Genomic DNA, 18,594 nt, shown 5'->3' with positions numbered 1-18,594 from the left:
TTTAGCTGCAGGAGAAGCGGCCTCCCTTTTTATACACCTGAATTCCTGGTAAAGACAGCTAAATTAGTTAATAAATAATTTGGGAAGCAATACAGATTCTGAAATGGTTGAAAGTACAGTTTAGGTGCAGATAGAATATGACTAGAGTAATATACTGCCATTATTTCAGACTGTGGTTCAACACTTAGTTTAGCTTTAGGATGTTAAAGACTGTAGCGGCATATGGTTTTTAAGGCAATGGAAGAGTTGGGTTCTCCCAGAAATCGTTACCATCAGAGCCTAAGGAATAATGAGTTGTCATATAGTAGAGCACTGTACCTGAGCAGATCTGAACAAACACTGCTGGGAAAATCCCTTCCTTGTCATTCAGCCTTCCTCTGTACCACTCCGAATCTACTTGTTCCAGTATCTGGATGTAGTCTCCTTTTCTGAAGGATAAGTCGTCTTTGGTTTCTGCTGTGAAATCATGAAGTGCTTCACACCACTCCACTGAGTGTCTGTTGTTCTGTTCAAGTGAAAAGAAATGCATTAATTTCAGCAGCATCAATAGAGGCAACAGCACTAAGCTCCTGAACGCTGGTGTACAAGATGTGGGTATGCACACTTTCTCTCATGCTATTCAGCTGTTGGTGAAGGTGTAGGCTAGAACAGCATAGGAGCAATTACTACATAATTTCCTCTAAGCTTACAGGCATTCCTTTTTATCACTGGTGGCAGAGGCTAGGATTAGTAAATTCAAAATTAGCCCACTGCAACACTACTCAAAACAGAACTAACAACTTGCTTAAGCACAAAGGATAAAAAAGTTGCAAATTTTAACTTGTCAAAAGCTACACATTGAATTAAGAGCAACCGTCAGACTTCTAGATGTGACCACGCATCGTTATGTGCTGTGGGAGTTGTACTGCATTCAAGTTTAAAGATGTGCAGCTAATATGACACTGTAATAGAAATTCTATGTAAATCTATGGAAACTTTACATAAATTCTGGCCCCTGCCTGTGAAGCTGTATTACCTGAGGAAGGGAAGAAGAAACCTCCACCTTGTTCTTCAGTGCGGCTCCTGTACCTATGTAGCAAAGGACAGGTTAGAACAGTAGCAATGACTACTCAAAATGTACTAATGAGAGCAGATTTAGACATTCAAAATGATTATTAAGAATAACTTCTTAAGAAGTCTAGGAACTTCTTTTGATTGTTCTCATCTCCCTTTCCACCTCTTTCCCCCATGCATTGTCCTGTTGGACTCTATCCTTTTACACCGCCTGTGTGTGTACAGTACAAAGCCACGTTCTTGAAGATTTTTGCTAACATAGTCATACCTGTTCCAGGCAGATCTTCAATTACTTCCACAAAGTTCAAGGGGAAAATTCCAGACGCGCCTCTAAGCTCTCCTTTGGCCCACTCTTCATTTACATATTCTTTAAGGATAATAGTTTCACCTTCTGAAAAACTGAGTTCATCTCTCTGGTCTCCAATATACTCAAATCGTGCTATGCATCTTGGCCCTCTGCACAAACAAGAAAGGAACTTACTTTGTATATTTCCTATTAGTCGCCACATCCCAAACAACAACACCACAATGACTTTGATGCTGGGCTACTTCTTGCATTTTTACACTTTTGTTCATATCTAAGCCAGTGTTCAGATATACTTCTGTTAAGAGTTTAATGTTTTTTTGAACCAGTATCCAATTCAGGTACAGTAAAACAAGGATGAGCTGGGGGGTGGAAGGGCAATGTATTTGTCCCAAATCCCAAATACAATGTGTGTGTGTGTGCTAGTTTTAATTTACTTTGACAAACTGCATTCTGTAAAATTCATCCCAGGGTGGGGCAATAAATTATTTAGGAAAGAACCATCAATGTATCTGATAAAGTTTATGCAATTTGGTATAACACTGAAAAACTAATTCATCTTTTTCCTCAATTTAATAATTTAATACATTTGTTAATTGCTCAAGCAAAGATGTTGCAACCAAGCAACATCTATGGTTTCTCAGAAAGGTCATGCTGTGAAGAAAAAAAAAAGTGAAGCTAGGCTTCGTTCTTTCCATAGTATAGTTTAAAACAATGTATAAGTTTGATTCGCATCCCCATTCTTATCTTCCTAAAAACCTTAGGGTGGCGGCAGCATTTTCTGCTGTATTTGCTTAGTTGCAGAAGCAGCATTTAAATAAACAAAGGTTCAGCTAGGACAAGCTATTTCTATCTCCAGAACAAACTCAACACTCCTTTCATACTGTGTTCCTACCTCTGAATGTGCTTTATTGCTGCAATAAATAGTTATGAAAGCCAACAAACCGCCACTTAGTTACAGCAAGTTGTTCAAGGGGGCTCTATCTACATAAATGCTTGTTTGCTTGTTATGCAGTGATATACCAGTTTTTGAACACATGAAGTAAGTTTTTAGTCTTTTTTACCTGAATATGAACCTTAGTAAAATGTCATAAACTTTCATTCTTGAGAACTTAATTTGTAGAATAGCTTTACAATAGATGGATAAACTGCTAACTATATCAACCTCATCACAGTTAACACCTGCTTCAAAGGTATCCTTTTTTTTTTTTTTTTTTTTTTTTTTTTTTACTTACTAGTAAATCAAGATAAGAAAGAAAGTATTTATTTGACTCACTTAATAGATGGTGATGAGCAGGGTATTTTTTTCCTTTTGCTTTCTTCTGGAACATCAATCTAGTAAGACAGCAAAATCAGTACAAATATTCCATTTTAAGCTTATGGCAACACAACTACCATAAACTTTCAACTTGTTAAAATCACCCCTGATTTTAAATAAAGCACAGATCCTGTTATGGGCTCCATGTGATGCTATATAATCACTAACATGCTCTGATATTTTACCATATTAATGTAGATTTTGGTTTTGTATGTCTGATTTCTCCTTTTCCAATCTTATACAAATAAGGAACACTAAATGTTTTTTGCTATTAGCCTTTCTCAATATTCCTACTTGCAGCACAGCTGATTGACAGAAAATGAGACCAGGCGGTACTACAGCTTGTTGCATGTAGCTCCAACCTTCCAATTGAAAATTCCTCTCTATCATTTACTAGCACAACATATCACAATAGACAAGATTAGTGTTTACATATATTTTTCTGGGCTTTGGTAGCCAGCTGTACTGAAAACAAAAGCTTATGATAAATCTCACTTGTAGGGGCAGCACCTAAAGAAAGGTTAGTTTAGAGAAAACAAACTAATTGTTCCTAACTCAACTGTAGATAACTACTATGTGCTAATTAAAGGAAGGGGAGAAATATAATTTAGAAAATCAGCACGTGGATATACCAATCCATTATCCCAAGAAGACTAACTGTATTTTTGGTATGATATCAAGGGAGCTTTAGTATGAAACTGCAAGCCTAGGGAACCTGGCTAGGAGCTTTGGGTCTCAGCTCACTATCACATAAGCCAGTTCCCATCCACACCAATAAAAATGTTTCATTGCTGCTGTGATGTGCTGGAAGAAATCATGCTGACTTTTAGGACAAATAATCTCTGCCGTACTCTTGCTAGAGAAGCTCATAGCAGTGGAGCCCTGAAAGGTCCATGGTAAGCAATAACTATGTATTACTGTTCGGTGTCCAGACACCAAGCTAGTATGCAGCTCAATATTGTAGAACACAGTAATGTACTGATGGAGGCCTTGGATCAACACCCAAGCTGACATGAATACATAGGAGAATTCACTCAGTGCATTAGCCAAAGGCTATTTTTGCACTCAAAAGGGTAAACAGCCATTAAAACTCAAATAGGTGTTTGAAAAGCATCTTCCCTAGCTTCTATGAAGCCTTATCTCTCTGTGGCCATGATGAATTTGATGTCAAATCTTCATTCCACTACTCTAACATAAAATCCTTTCCTTATCAGCTCTCAGTTGTAACAAGAACATTGATGATTTAAATTGTTGGCTTGTGTAGAGGCTCAATGTAGCTAACAAATCTTTCTTGTGAAAGCAAATATGATTACTAACCACAGGTCTATTTTTGATTCTTCAGCACTTCCCAAATTTTAAAATTCTTTTCCAGTAACGCCATTACAAGCCAAACAGACACCCTCTGTAACACACTGTGAATTACCAAACACTTGGTATTTTTCCACGTAGCAGCAGTTCTCAGCTCTTTCTGTCAGCTGCCCTGTTCAGTACAGACCCTTAATGTCTTTAATGCCCAGCCATACACCTTCACTGCATCCCGGTGCCAGTTCAGCATTCGTGCATGTCCATCTGGCTGGGGTGGATAGCCCCATGGCCCTTTCTACTGACACAAAATGGACTTCAATCTCTAAGTCAAGCTTACAACAGATGACTCAGCTTTCAAGGTAGTGAACTCTATTGTATCTTCTTTAAACCTGAGCTGCTCAATCCATTTCCACTGGGCTCCAAAACAACACCCGGCTCTTGCCCACAGTTTAATGGCAAGTGTCACATTCAGTAACAGGATTGCTTTAAGCTCCTCATTTGCAATAGCACAATCTCCTTGCGATGTGCCAGCACACTCATTTGTGTTGTCACTTAGGGGAACACATCCAGCTGGAAGAAAAAAAATCTAGGAAGGAAGAAAAATGTTTGCTTGGGCTCAGCTGCTGCCCTGACCCTGTACAGCCCTACCTGGCTGCAAAAGTGGTGATTCCAGCACAGTTCAAGGGGACAAGAATACCAGAGAAGCTGACATGGAAGCACAAAGCAATCATCTTACTGCGTGTTGATTTTTACATATTGCTGTGAAAAATAATCTGCTCTGTAGACCCAGAGAAACTACCCCAGTTAACAAAGAGAATCTGGTAAGGGCCATGATTTTCTCACTTGGCTTGAAACTAATAGGAAAATAATCCCCATAACACAAATTGGTTCTGCCAAATCAAGCATCTTCCTAATACCATGCAAACAAGTTGGTATGTCTTCTGCACTGCCAGAGGGAAAAGAGATTATCTAAACAGTGAATGGAATTAAACACACAGGAGCTTCAGTAACATAGAACAAGAAAACCAATGCAGTAGGATTGTGTGTAGTACTGTATACAAAGCCTACATACAACTACTTTCACAAAGCTGGCAGGAAATATCCCTGTGCGATTCCCACATTTTCCTCTGTACCACTCAGCATCGATTTTCTCCAAAAGACAAACTGTATCTCCAGAACGAAGGTCCAAGTCATCAGCATGCTCTGCAAGACAGCATCATTTCAGTTAATGGTAGTTATCACACTCACTGATTTTCTTTGAGTAAAACCTTCTTAATATAAATATTACGGGCAAGAGCAGAATGAGTTTTTGTCAAACCTTAGTCACACATGCTAAACAAATTAGCTTTAACTAGAAGACTGGCACAACTATAGCTAGACCCATGGATTTGAACAATTCTATGTGCAGACCTTGCACACTGAGCTTCCTGATTATTTTTAAGATCCAAGTCCTAAGAAAATCCCCATTTGAAAGTCTTGGAGAAAAACAAGCTTCGAAAATATTCACATTTACTTACCTGCAGAAAAATCATGCAGGACTACAGCATGAGGTGCACTTGTGTCAGCAACTTTTGGAGGGTTGTTTGAATCCTGACAACAACAAATACATCCAAGTAGTTTATAAATCATGGAAGATAGTAACACTGATTCTCTGTCACATACTCTGAGAGTCACTTTCTGACTTTGGACACAACGTTGTTGTGGTACCAGAGAACCACCACTGGAGGCACAAGTGCTGGTCACTGGCCTGTATTCTGTATGCCTTTGGCCAGTGTAAACCAGAAGGCATTTCACCAAAATCTACTTCTGATCCAGCAAAAGGAAAGGGAGGGCGTGAAACTTTTCCCAGTATAGACAAAGCCTCAGTATAGACAAAACCACTGTGCCTGAATTGCTTTCAAGCAAGGTAATTCATTGTGGGGAAAAAAAGGAAAACAAAACCAACAACCAAAAAAGCCCAGCGTGGACAAAGGTAAGGACAGAATAATATGAATTACAACAGATAACAACAGATTGCACAGAAACCTATTTCAGCCATGTAGGTTTTGCTTATCAAAAAGGCTGCTCAGAGCTAGCATCTACACCAGCTGTTTGATAATAATACAGTCATGCCCTAAAACAGGTTAAGTTCTGTATAAGCACAGAACAAGGGAAATTCTTTGAAGTCCCTATGTCAATCACTGACACATCACATACAGCACTTTGTAAAACTGAGCGCTCATCTTTTCCCTGCTTTTCAGATACTCAGCCAGGGAGTGATTACCTTCAGAGGAGACAGAGAAACTTTTACAGTTTCCTCTCCCTTCTGGCACTCCAAGTAATCACTGTTGCTCTCATAAGCAGAATGTCCTGGTGCTATGAGGCAAATCACCATTATTGGGGTTTGTTTTGGTGGTTGTTTTGTTTTTATGAAAGAAACACAAGGATTTAATAACCACTATTGCATTTCTCAGTACAACCTTTAAAGCCTAAAGCAGTTGATACTTTAACATAACTGGAGTCTTAACCATTAAACATTTATGAACAGAAGAAAACGTCTTACCTTACAGGATGGTTCCCCATGGTTCCTGGGAAGGCAATCTTCCTTGGCAATTCCATGAGACAAAGGTAGCTTGAATAGAGGCAAATGGGAATAGTTTGTTTCAATTTTAAGCACCCGAAGTTTCCACTGCATGTGAAAACAGGCGATGGAAGTATTCATACAGGTAGCTAATTTAGGAATCTAGTGGGAGATGACAAGCTTCTTTGGAAAGCATTCAGAGCAGGATTGCAGGTGATATGACCTGCCGTTTCGAGAAACCCAAGTCTCGCCATCGGCTTTAAAATTTTCTTAGCCACCTAACTTTTCTTATCCCATATGGCACCTGATGTTCAGCAACACTCTAATACAGAAATGTATTCAGCTGTCATGGAGGGCACTGGAGAAATGAGCCGGGAGGACAATTTCATAGACAGTAACATGCAAGGTCAAGAAATTACTGGCGATCTGCTACTGAAAAAAAAAAATCTCATTTCCAAGATATGTCACATGTTTTTCTATGAAAACAGGAATGGCTGTGCCACAGAAGAAGCATGATGCTTCCTTTATGTCAGACCTGTTCCTACTATCACTTAGATGCACCTTTCTCTCTCTTACTCCTCTGTTCCACCAAGAACCTAAACACAAGAGTGAGGACCAGAGAGAAGGCAACAGAATGCTTCTAGTCTGTGCTGCATGTTGATGTTGTCATTCATGCTGTGGTTCTGTGGGCACTTTTTTTTTTTTGTTTTAATGGCAATAGCACTGGTTCAAACTGTCACCAGTTCAGATCACTGACCAGTTTTAAGTATCTGTGGAAAAACTCCCTCCTGTAACACTGATCTGTGTTATCCCCTAACACCACATGCAGTACTAAAAAATAAATATATATAAAAGTATAAAATTTATAATGAAAACGGTTGGAATCTGTACAATGAAAACCAAAGATAAGTAATGTTACATTCCTCGCTCTTTGCAGGCTTGATTAAGCAAGGTAAGCTACTTTTTATGTTTTGATGCTCTTCCAATTTTGTTAAGTGTTTTGATATACACAAGGTATAGCTCTATACAGATGCAATATTTAGCATCATTTTATGTACTCAAATAGAATTCAGAACTGATGACTGTGGAAAAGACCCCAACAAATCAAAAGCTATAGAGATATATAAAAAATAATATAAAAAAATTACATGTATACATACATCTATACATCACATTTATATATTGCTTTCTCTAGTACTACCTCACACTGCTTATTACTCTTTATTTATCAGTATTTTCTAGGGAAGGTTATGCTGATAGATGCACTAATCGTATCACAGTAACCTATCTCAATAGTTTTCTCACTACCATTTCCACCAGCATGCTTTTATAAACACCAGTGTCAGAATATCTCAGCTCTCACCATGTATTTATTGTAGAGGGGATGACCTGGTTTAGGTCTTGGAGGTAAAGCTGGATCTTGATTTTTTAATACTTGGCTCTTTGTTCTCTTGGGTCCCAATTTGAACTTGCTTGGTCTTTTATCAGAAGCAATGTCAGAAGTGGATCGGGAAAGAGCATCCTTCTGGGAGGAGGTCTTGATTGCAGAGAGTTTTGGTGGAGGTGGCCTTCCAGGAACTCCTTTAGGTGGGGGAGGTCGAGCTGGTACAATTTTTCCATTTGCAGGCCTAAAAATTGGGTAAGCCATCTGAGAAATATGCATATTAAGAAGCCTGCCACCCCCCAACCTCCACCACAGCCCTAGCAATAGAGCATGCTATAAGGAAACATGACTCATGGCTGTAGAGCTTGAAATATCTGAAGTTCTTGAGGAATCCACGAAACCTTCAAATAATGGGATTGGATGATCAAGTCCTTTTACAGATCCTTTGACTTCACATTTCCAAGTCTGCCCACCACTTTTAGTAACAGCTTGCCAGTGTTCTCAAAAGCCCTCTTCATAAGCAGGATTTTTTTTAGCAATCCACTTTTAAAAAGAGCTTTGACTGAAGATGCCTTAGCAAGGAGTTCTAGTGGAGAGCCTGAGGGGAAGCCCTGAGAAGCTCTGCTGATCCAGCTGGTTTTCAGGAATCAGACTAGCTCATACTCTAGGATTTCACTCACCTGAAGTCACTTTTGGGCAGTGGCAATGCTCAAGCTTTCTGGTAATACCAGAGGTACCACACTCTCATTAGTGTACCAGTAGTTTAGAAAATAAAATCAAGAAGTCTAATAACTGACAGTGGTAATTTAAAAGAAAAAAAAATAAAATTCCTCCTTACTAAGTGCTGACAAAAAATACCAAAGTTTTCAGAATCAAAGAGAGTGAACAATAATTTGCTAATAAAAAAAAATCACCTCTGTTTTAAACAAGCATTGTGCCCATAAAACTTTGGCTTCACGTTATTAAGAAACCTGGCACTGCAACGATTCCAAAAATACAGGTTTGTTTAATTTTTATTGGGAAGTCTTCCGTGAGTAACTGCACTTTTCTCCTACAATTTTATCTCTCATATATATATTTTACATATATATATATATATACACACACACACATAGATATGTATATTAGCATAATTATTTGCTAGCATGAATTCCTCAAGGATCAGTAAAAATTATCAACCTCAACAAATGTGCATTAGTGGAACTTCCAGAGAATCTGACATGTTTTGTGAATGTCATCTACCACTTGAGAAGATATTGGTGATTTACTAATGCCCCTGATAAGAGTTCCCTACTCCTATTTGAATAGGAATTATTTTTTTCAATTTCAAAAAATTTTTCCACTTCTGTTCAACTTATAATTAATTCTGATGGTTCACTGGGGTTTTAGGCCTGAAGTGAACGCTAGACACTGGGAAGGTCCAGCATCTGCCCTTTCGAGGGTGGCAGCATCTGCCACCTCTATTCCTCCACCACTCCAAGCCAGCCACAAGTGCAAGTGCTGTTGATCAAAAGGTCAGCAACATGCAGGAGGGGATGTTCTCTGTTCAGCTGTGGGTAAAAAGGTTAAAGATGCAGAAAGGAATGCCTGTCAGCAGCCACTGCACATTAGCTGAGGAGCCAAACAGCTGTCCTTCTGTAATCTCCCTGCTCATACCGATGTCGTACAAACAAGTATGAACCCACTAGCAGCTTGGATCTGCCTATTTATTACTGAGTACATTAAAAGCAAAACCTGCCCAAGCCCTTTGAGTTAGGATCAGAGTTGGTGGTGTCTACACTGAGACTAACTACACATACTCACATAAAAGAGATGTTTCTGAGTTAATCACTGAAAAATTGCGCTTACCTTGGAGGTAGTGCAGGTTCTAGCTGAGGTGCTCCAGCCTGTTCTGAATGATCCAAGTCCTACGAAGATTAAAAAGAAAAAGGCATTTCATTAAACCTAAGAAACAGAAAGGATCTTGTTTAAATGATGCATTTCTTATTTTAAATTACAGACAAGAAAAACAAGAGTTTCTGGCACTTTGGGACTAAAGTAATAAATATCATGGTGTGTTCTAGCATATTGTTGTACGTAGAGGGAGATGTAAATAACTTTGGCTGACTCACCTGAATCACAGCCTAAATTGTATATTAGATATGACCCAGCCCTCTTTATCCTATCACGTGGGAATCAGGCAAGAGACAAATTCAGGAGAATCATACAAACGCACAATTTCACTGCCCATAGGATTCCAACTTGTCTGCAGTTACGTTATTGGCTTTGATTTAACTTTGACAAATGAAACACTTTGAATAGGCTTAGAGCAGAAAATATGACATTGATGTAACTCACACAGGAGAGAGTCTCTTGCAAATAACATTAGCTCTCATTCAAGAAGGCATCTAAGGATGTTTCCTAGAGATCTAACACACAAATCCTGCTGAATCTTGCTTTGGCAGATCAAGGCTTTGCTGCTCCCAGCTGCCCATCCCAACCCTGCCAGAGATTGCTACCCTGTGGCAGAGTCAACAGAGGGGAACACATGACATATCTGAAGGGCTTGGACCACAGTAATGGATTAACAAGTTACCATCCTTCTGCCTCCTGCTCTTCATTTTCATCCCAGTGCCAGAGAGTACCGCCAGCTCAGCTGACCAAGCGCAGCTGTCTGCAACAGCACGGCAAATCAGCGTGCTAAATCTACGATCTAAAGTAACCTTCCTGAACCAGTAACTTTTAAAAGGGCTCAATGCTCTTGCTTACGTGTCTTGTCGACATGTGCTTGAAACTGGTAAACAATTTCTGTGATTTTTCTCCACCTAGAAAATACCTAGATGTATTTTGTGACTTTGCCTCTTGACTAAGAACTTTGCCTCTTGACTAAGTCCCCAGATGACTGCTCCTGATTAAATACTTCTGATTAAAAAGAAAACGGCCTGACACTTTCAGATGGGACTGGTATCCTAACATCAAAAGTTCTCCTCTTCTGCATGAAACCTGAGCCAATTGCTGCTTATGGTCAACAGCTTCTGTTGTTGCTTCTACAGATGAACACTGCTAGTTTCAGAAGCACTGGTTTGTGTAATACTTTATTATGAATCCATTCTCAATATTCTCCACTTGGCAATGGAAAAAGGTTGAAATGAGCATATACAATCTTGAACTTCAGTTTAGAGGAGGAGATCTCAAAATATGTAACAGATTATTCAAAGATTACTGTATGAAGTGATCCTCTGTGTGCCTGTCGCAGTAATCTGAAGGATATTGTAAATGTTCTTGGATTGTATTGTGTAAAACGTTATTTAATGTATTGTATTGGAAATTATTTTTACAGCATTATCTAGAAAAGATAGGACCTCTATGAATAGCCTCTTCAGCCACGATGTTTAAAACCCCCTTTATCCTATTAACAAAAGTAGCCACAAATACATTTGTTGGCAGCTGTTCACCTAGTCAGGGCTTTTGATTTGATTTGATCTTTTTACTGCCTATGGTTTCCACAAGATTCTCTGCCTTTCTTGCCATCACAGCTCTCAATATTTGGAAAATCTATTTTCATTTTCTATTTTATTTTAATTCTCTTTAGTAAATTTGTTTCAAAGTGAATATAGGATACAGCTATAAATGAAGCTACAGCTTCAGCTACAATGTCTACCATTATTATTTGCTCAGGAGTGAAGAGCAGAGCCTTACTTTTCAGAAAGATGGTTCTACTCAGGGTCTGACAAGGGCCAGTAGAAAACAACTGGAAGAAAAAAGCTGAAGAAAGCAAGCTTCATTCATCTACAGAACAGCTTCTCTGCCTGGACATTAGCTCAGACACAGAGAAGTACTGTGTATATGAAGGTAAAAAAGTATGTATTTCTAAAGGACTTTGGCAGTATTTGACCATAAAAGTCTTATTACAGTTTGAGCTGCTTTGCAGTGCTTTGGAAACTAAATTGTAGCGTGTCCTTGATTCCAGCTGCAAAATACAGAAAATTGAAGATAAATGTGATCAAAGTTTAGTAAAATCAACAAAGTGTTTTTCAGAACTGACAGCAGTCTAAATTACCTAATTAAATTAGAGGACGCAATTAAAAGAAGAAAACCTTATATTTTTGAGTAGTCCCTTTCATCCTTTGGTCCCTCAAATAACTTGCTTTAAAAAGGATTGAGAGTGACAAGAGATCTGTTACCCAAAGCAGACAAAGTTGTAATGCAGGAAAAGTTTTAACTTACCAATTTTTTTACTAGGTCACCACTGTTGGGTTTGCCTGCTGTGATGTCAGAGGTGTTGCCAATAGGCTTTTCAGCAGGGAGTGGTGGAGGGCTATGAGGGATGTCATTTAAAGCTGTAAAAAAAAAAAAATCCCAAATGAAAATCTAATGAATAGCTTCTTTACACAGACCAAACATAGATAAGAAAATCCACCTTGTTTTGGTGCATCTTTCTGTGAACACAACTTCCTTCCTCATAGCCAGAGCAGCCAATGGGCAGGCCCACCAAAAGACTAGCAAAGGGAACATTGTACCTCTTACGTTGACTGTAGGAGTGCTTCCCATTCTGCATAATGAATCTTCACTTTATTCTCAGGACACCAGCAAGTTATTCTAGGGTTTCAGCTGCAATACTTGTTGATATAATATTAGACGAGCAGCAGAGTTTCTACCCTTGGGAATGTTGGACTCATTACTGGATACTCTGAAACACCATCACCATCTCTCAGCCACATTTCTAAACTGGCTCACTTTTTTCAGCTGTCAGCTCCTGGAATATCCTTCAAGCTGGAAAACAGCTGAGGGTTATTTCAAGTAACCCTGAAAGATCAGGAGACTAGGATGGAAGAATCTCCGGAAAGGTAAAGGCAAGCAAAGAAACTCTTGCCTTCTAGAAAAGTCACGGTGATAGAACAAAAAGAAAGATGGGAGCTCCCTCGTAGTCTCTAAGGAGCTAAGCAAATTTAGGACATAGAAGAGGAAACAGTAAAGTTCTTACTATGGAAGAGTGATGATCTCAGTCTCAACAAAGATACAAAAACCTGAGATACATGAGATTTGTTATAAACATCTCTGCCATCCAATTCTGGGAATGACTTGGTCAAGTTTTATCAGCATATTCACCAATATTTTTGTCTTTATATACTGAAACGTTGTCACCTATTTTACAATGCATTTGCATACCAAGAAAATTCCCTTCATGCCACAAACTTCAGACACTCTTCTGATTTCCAGACTGTCCTGGAGTTACATAAAAAGATGTACAGACAGCCTGGGCTTTCATAGACTAATGACAAAAATGAGGACAGATTCTACAGAAAGGACAACTTTAAGTTGCTCATTTCATGAAAAGTACTCTTAACAAAGGAAGAGCACCTAGGAAGGAGAGGTGGTGTTTTTAACACTTCTGTTGTACTACTATGATCTAGAAGACTGGTGTTGATGTTTAGAAGTGGATTATTTCAAGGATAAATACATTATAACACTCAGGAGCAGGTAATAGTCACTGTGTTGGCAGGGACTGAGAACAGGGAATAGAAGTTAATGAAGTTCATCCACTCTTCTAAGGTAATACGATGAGAAGTAAAAACAATACCTGCTCGTAATTGCAAGGGATATCTTCTCTTCAACATACCTTACTGATATACAAAGAACATGAGAGATTTATTTATTGATGCCATTTCAAATCTTGATATATGCACAGATGGTCTAACTTCTCTGCCTTTGCTGTTTATAAACTAAAATTAAAGGAAAGAGAGGAAGAAAAAAAAACCTCCAACAACTAGAAAGCAGGTGCTACTTTCAGTGATTTCTAAGTGTAAAAACTGAAGTGGAAGTTTAATGCTTCCTTTCTAATCATAGCTCAACAAAAATGCTAATGAGGAACTTCTAAAGCACTGGAGATCAAATTCTTAAACATACAGCTCTGCCCTCTTTTTGGTAGTGCTGTATTTTTTTGTTTTTGTTTTTCTCCAGTTTATTGTTTTTTTTCTTTTTGTTTTGCACTGGTTCCTAACAGACAAAGGATGGCAAAAGACCCCTTGTATCGAGACCATGTAGCTCTCTTACAAGGTGAATGTTACTATATCCTTGTCACTCTTTGGCCCAATTGCACTTGGGATTTTTAGCTTTTAACAGCTTACATTTCTACAGCAGTTCCTATCTGCCAAAAGGTTACTCTGTTTATTTGGAACCTGCTTCTGTTCCCCCACATCCCATTAATCTTCCATCCACAGCCTCTTATAAAGCAGTCCTTCACACCCCTCTAAAAATTGTAATTAAGTACACTCTGACTGGCAGTCTCTGTAGGAAGTTCAATTGCCACTAGAGAGCAGCAAGGGACTGGTTATCTACAAGTTCAAAAGACTCCAGATAAGAAAAAAGTCTTTTTTCTTAAAGGAAAGATCTCCTTTATGGAGATTAATTATGTTGGGTTTCTTCCATTAGTTTGTAAACATATTCTTCTAACTGAAAAAAGCTTTTATATATGATCATGTATTAGCAGAATGTCTTTTCCTAATTGCTTTATCTTCATTCTTTTCTGCATTTTTCATCACTTCCACTGCATTTCACACATACACAGAGGAAAAGAAAACCGGAGGGGTTAGGTGGAGAGAGAAGGGATCTCAGGGAATAGTGAAAGTCTTAGTAGCAATGCCACCAGGATATCTTTGGCTCTATACCTACACAATTTAGTACAACTTGAGTCTGAAATATCGGTTTCAAGAGCTATTTTCTGATCCCTCTTCGTAAGTTTTGAGGATAAAACATAAGGCTAAACTTCAGCAGCTATGTACTCAAGGACTAAAAGATCAACACAAAGACCTTGTGGCTCTCTGACAAATTTCCACTCTGAGATACTGTCAGTGTAATTTGTAAAGTTGTAAAGGATTAGAGATGGAAGGCATTAGGGATAAGATAACTATCAGAAAACTACAGACAGGAGGACCTTGCCACAAAATAGAACAAATCAGTTCTTTGCAATCGAATGCTCGCATGCCTTTTTTATTCCCTCAATTACTACCAAAACACTACAGTTTAAATGACCACAGATTTTGATGGAAGCTGTAAAAACTATGTTTACAACCTGACTAAGCTCCTGAAGCAAAATTTAATACACTAATGTGGTTCCTTTGACAAGTGCAGGCCCTGCTCCCAGGAAGCTTGGGAGCAGCATTAAAATATCCTCAGCTGATGTCTGCACATAAGTCAATTTGACCAAAGGTACAGCTCAGCAGTATGGGTTAGCTGACTGAGCAAGTTTGCTTCTGCTGCAAGGGTCTCCTCCAGCTCTTCTCTGCCAGCATTTAGATCTCTCCCCGCCACCATTTCCCCCCTGATACGCATTAGCTCCATAAGGTTTGAGGAGAATCAAGCTTAGTGCAAAGGAGGGCACCAGACAAGGTAGATGGGAGACAGGGAGAGAGGAACATGACTGCCAGCCACTGCTGCCTCCCACCACTGCTGGCCATCTGTCGTGTTCAACTGCACTGCGGGATTCCTTTGACAGCTAATACAGCAAGCTAACAGCAACTCGATTTGGAAATAGTAAGTCCCAATTAAAATTATTTCCTGGTAAAGATTTTTCAGACAATCTGGGAGAAGAACTTACATTTCCCGGGTTTAGCTGGAATTCGGATAACAGTGGGTTTCCGTGCTAACACTGGTTGAGCTGCCTGTTCCTTCACCGGTTCACTTTTGGAGAGGAACTGGAATGGATCTAGAAGAAGAAAAAAAACACAATATATTTAATATGCATTTGCTGAACACAAATCTTACCAGTTATAGCATTCATTTTTAAGCACATTAATATTTCACACCCAAGGAAGTCATAAAAATATATATAAATCTGTTTCCAGGGACAAACATTGGGCTGATGCAAATAGAGTAGTCAGCTCTTTGTAAATAACATATCTTTTAGGTACATCCACTATCATAGTCGAGTTAACACAAACATGTTACAGATGCCTTCTGGAATTACAAAGGCCACTGAAGAGCAACCGCATTGCTTGATAATAAGGACCCAAAATCAGGATGGCTTTGGGGAAATGTATTTTCATCACAGTTCCTCTCATGTGCTGTGAACACATTCACCACTAAGTTTTAATCAGCAAAATCTTGCCAAAGCTAAATGGTCAGCTCTACAGAAGTTTTATCTTTATGCCTACAGAAAGAAACAAACAAAAAAGCAGAAAGCACTTAACCGTTACCGATTACAATATGTCTTTGCTGTAGAATAACTAATCCCCTTGGAGATTCTGCGTCATTTTGCTGATTATAACCCTGAAGTCATGGAGAGACTGGTTCACACCAAGGACTCGGAATCGTCCCTGAGCTCTGTGTGTCCCTGCCTAGATCACTCATTCCTCTACAAGCCTGTCCAGTCATTCCATCAGTAAGACAGGAGCAATGTTTTCTATGATTAATAAACTTAAGCACTGGTCTCGTATTAATAGGCATGGGAACATATGTGCATGTAGAAGGCAGCTGTAAAAATACTCGTACATAAATAAAATCCAAATCAAAGGGTTCTTCCTCACGTACACCATGTCAAAGAGCAATACTTCGTTTCTACTTGTTCTATGCTGTTAACAGATGCTACCTTTTTCTCTGGCATTACTAAAAACTGCAGTAAAATGGCAATGCTTAACTGCATCAGAAATGTGTAAGGTAGAAACTGGAGAAGCATTCTGGCCAATAAATTCTCCATGACATGCATTCACAGCCCCAACAACTGAGTTTGATCTCCTCTGGTGGCCTTTTTAGATGCGTAGCTCAATGAGATGTTATTTATGGAGTGTCAGAGTCTCAGAGAGGAAGCATGCTGGGCATCTCTTTACATTCTTTGGGGCTTTTTAAAAAAAACTTTTCTCTTCCCAAAACCACCACCACGCTTTCTGACAAAGCTGAAAAGACTGTATTTGATAAAACTCTATCTTCATGTTCAACAACAAGCAAACAGAAGTTATGCAGTGTGAAGTCATGATTTCCTATCGATAATTTGGAACAATACAACCCAATGCAGTTTATCAGTACACTTGCAATCTGTGTCTGGGAGTGTAAATCAGATTTTAAAGTATCCAGAAATACAGTACTTATGAACTTCATTACAAAGCTTTTAGCCCTTCAATTTAAAAAGCCTTGGCATTTTTCGAGAGGGAAAGATCAACCACATTAAGCTCTTTTTTATTATTTTTACACTAAGAATAGGCCCCAAACAGCTTCAGGCAGGCTCTAGCACCAGCAAGGACAGCATGCTGCATGGCCCAGGCATGCTCCGATGCTCATCTCCCGCTAGCCCCTGGCCCAAGGCTCTTTGTAGGTGTATCTGTCAGACAGAGGCGCAGGGCTTGTGTCACAGTCTGTCCCAAAGCCAGGACATCCAGCTACTTACAGCCTCCCCAGATCTGGCCAGGTACCTTCATGTTGCATTGCAGCCGTGAATCAAAGTGCACCGATTCCTTCTGCCAGACTGCTTGTAAACAGCTTCAGGCATAGACATCAGGTACATATAGAAGGTAAGTGTGAACCTGCCAGCCTGGTTAAGTTACTGTTAGCACTAGTCAGTAAAAGGTTTAGGTCCCCTCAGTGAAAGCTGCACCAGAGCAAGAGATGTGCTAGAGGACTGGAAAACACAGACCACACCAGGGGTGCGAGCAGTCTGGCAGTACGGTAGTTGCAACAAACATAAAACCCCACTCTCAGAGCAAGCCTGCAGTTAGCATTTTCCTTCCTTTCTTTACACCTACATCTGCTAGCTACACTGCTAGAATTTGAATTGCATTCAAAAAGATTTACCTAGTCGTAACTGCATGATGGTGTTCAGAATGATTTCAGTGCCACTGAAAAAAGAAAGCCCAAGGTAGGGTTTCCTCCGCTCTCAGTCAATTACCTGGTGACCGTAGCACAGGTACACCCATAGGGGCAGCAGGGTCCCTGGGGAAGTTTGAGGCCAAGGGTACCCATGGGAAGGTGAGCAGGGCTGGTAGCGGGCTCCTGGACACAGCAGGGCCGTAGGGAACCTCCCAGGCTAACCTTCTGCAGAGGGGAAGGAAGCTCTGCATGGATGGTGAGGAAATAATTGTCCAAAGCCTCCATCTCATAGAAGTACAGACAGAATAACACCAAATGGGAATACCCTGAACACCTCAAACAACCACAGGTCTGTGTTCTTTCAAATTGGGAGATTTACAAGTGCACAAAAGTACTGGTTGTCATCTGGTAACCATTTCTGTGCAAGGCTTTGCACAAGCAAGATGGCTTTCCTGACCATTCAGCAGTTGGCTGAAGTCTCTAAATCACTAGATTTGGGCAAAGTTATTTTTAACTCTCAGTTTCCGTCATTCTCAACCTGAGGCTGAGAAAACCGTTCTACAAACCTTAGTTTTCCACTCATTATCTTATGTTCAATTACACTGTTGTCACCTCATAATTAGCTTAAAACTCATTACCTTGTTTGTGTCATTCCATTCCCCAGTGCTGGGTTAGCAGCAGAAATTGGCTGAGTAAACGGCTGCGCTGCTTTGTGCAATGGGACTGACAGCATATCAAATTTTTATGTTGTTTAACAACAATCGGGCATCGTTTGAGCATAATTCATGGAAGTGTGAAAACAGAATTGTTAACATACTCATTTAAAGCTTCTCAGCTCAAGGAAATTAGTCTGCAAGGCATTTTTCATAACACATATCAACAGACTTCAATTG

The 18,594-nt window shown here is 39.5% G+C and overlaps 1 protein-coding gene across 2 annotated transcripts in view; it reads right to left on the bottom strand.

Annotated features, from left to right (window-relative positions):
• Positions 1–18,594, bottom strand: part of SH3D19 (SH3 domain containing 19) — a 78,693-nt gene that overhangs the window by 4,981 nt on the left and 55,118 nt on the right. For both annotated transcript variants that reach the window (XM_032186049.1, XM_032186050.1), the window contains 11 exons: positions 15,501–15,608; positions 12,131–12,243; positions 9,773–9,831; positions 7,904–8,168; positions 6,523–6,591; positions 5,498–5,570; positions 5,053–5,183; positions 2,634–2,692; positions 1,322–1,509; positions 1,016–1,068; positions 319–505 (listed from right to left, as the gene is read on the bottom strand). In XM_032186049.1, the coding sequence (XP_032041940.1) occupies positions 319–505; positions 1,016–1,068; positions 1,322–1,509; positions 2,634–2,692; positions 5,053–5,183; positions 5,498–5,570; positions 6,523–6,591; positions 7,904–8,168; positions 9,773–9,831; positions 12,131–12,243; positions 15,501–15,608 (1,305 nt within the window). The remainder of the gene's footprint in view (positions 1–318; positions 506–1,015; positions 1,069–1,321; positions 1,510–2,633; positions 2,693–5,052; positions 5,184–5,497; positions 5,571–6,522; positions 6,592–7,903; positions 8,169–9,772; positions 9,832–12,130; positions 12,244–15,500; positions 15,609–18,594) is intronic.

This window comes from Aythya fuligula, chromosome 4 (genome assembly GCF_009819795.1).
Source record: "Aythya fuligula isolate bAytFul2 chromosome 4, bAytFul2.pri, whole genome shotgun sequence".
In the NCBI taxonomy this organism is placed as follows: Eukaryota; Metazoa; Chordata; class Aves; order Anseriformes; family Anatidae; genus Aythya; species Aythya fuligula.
The sequence above is the reverse complement of the archived record's forward strand: the minus strand, read 5'-3'. Positions and strand labels throughout refer to the sequence as shown.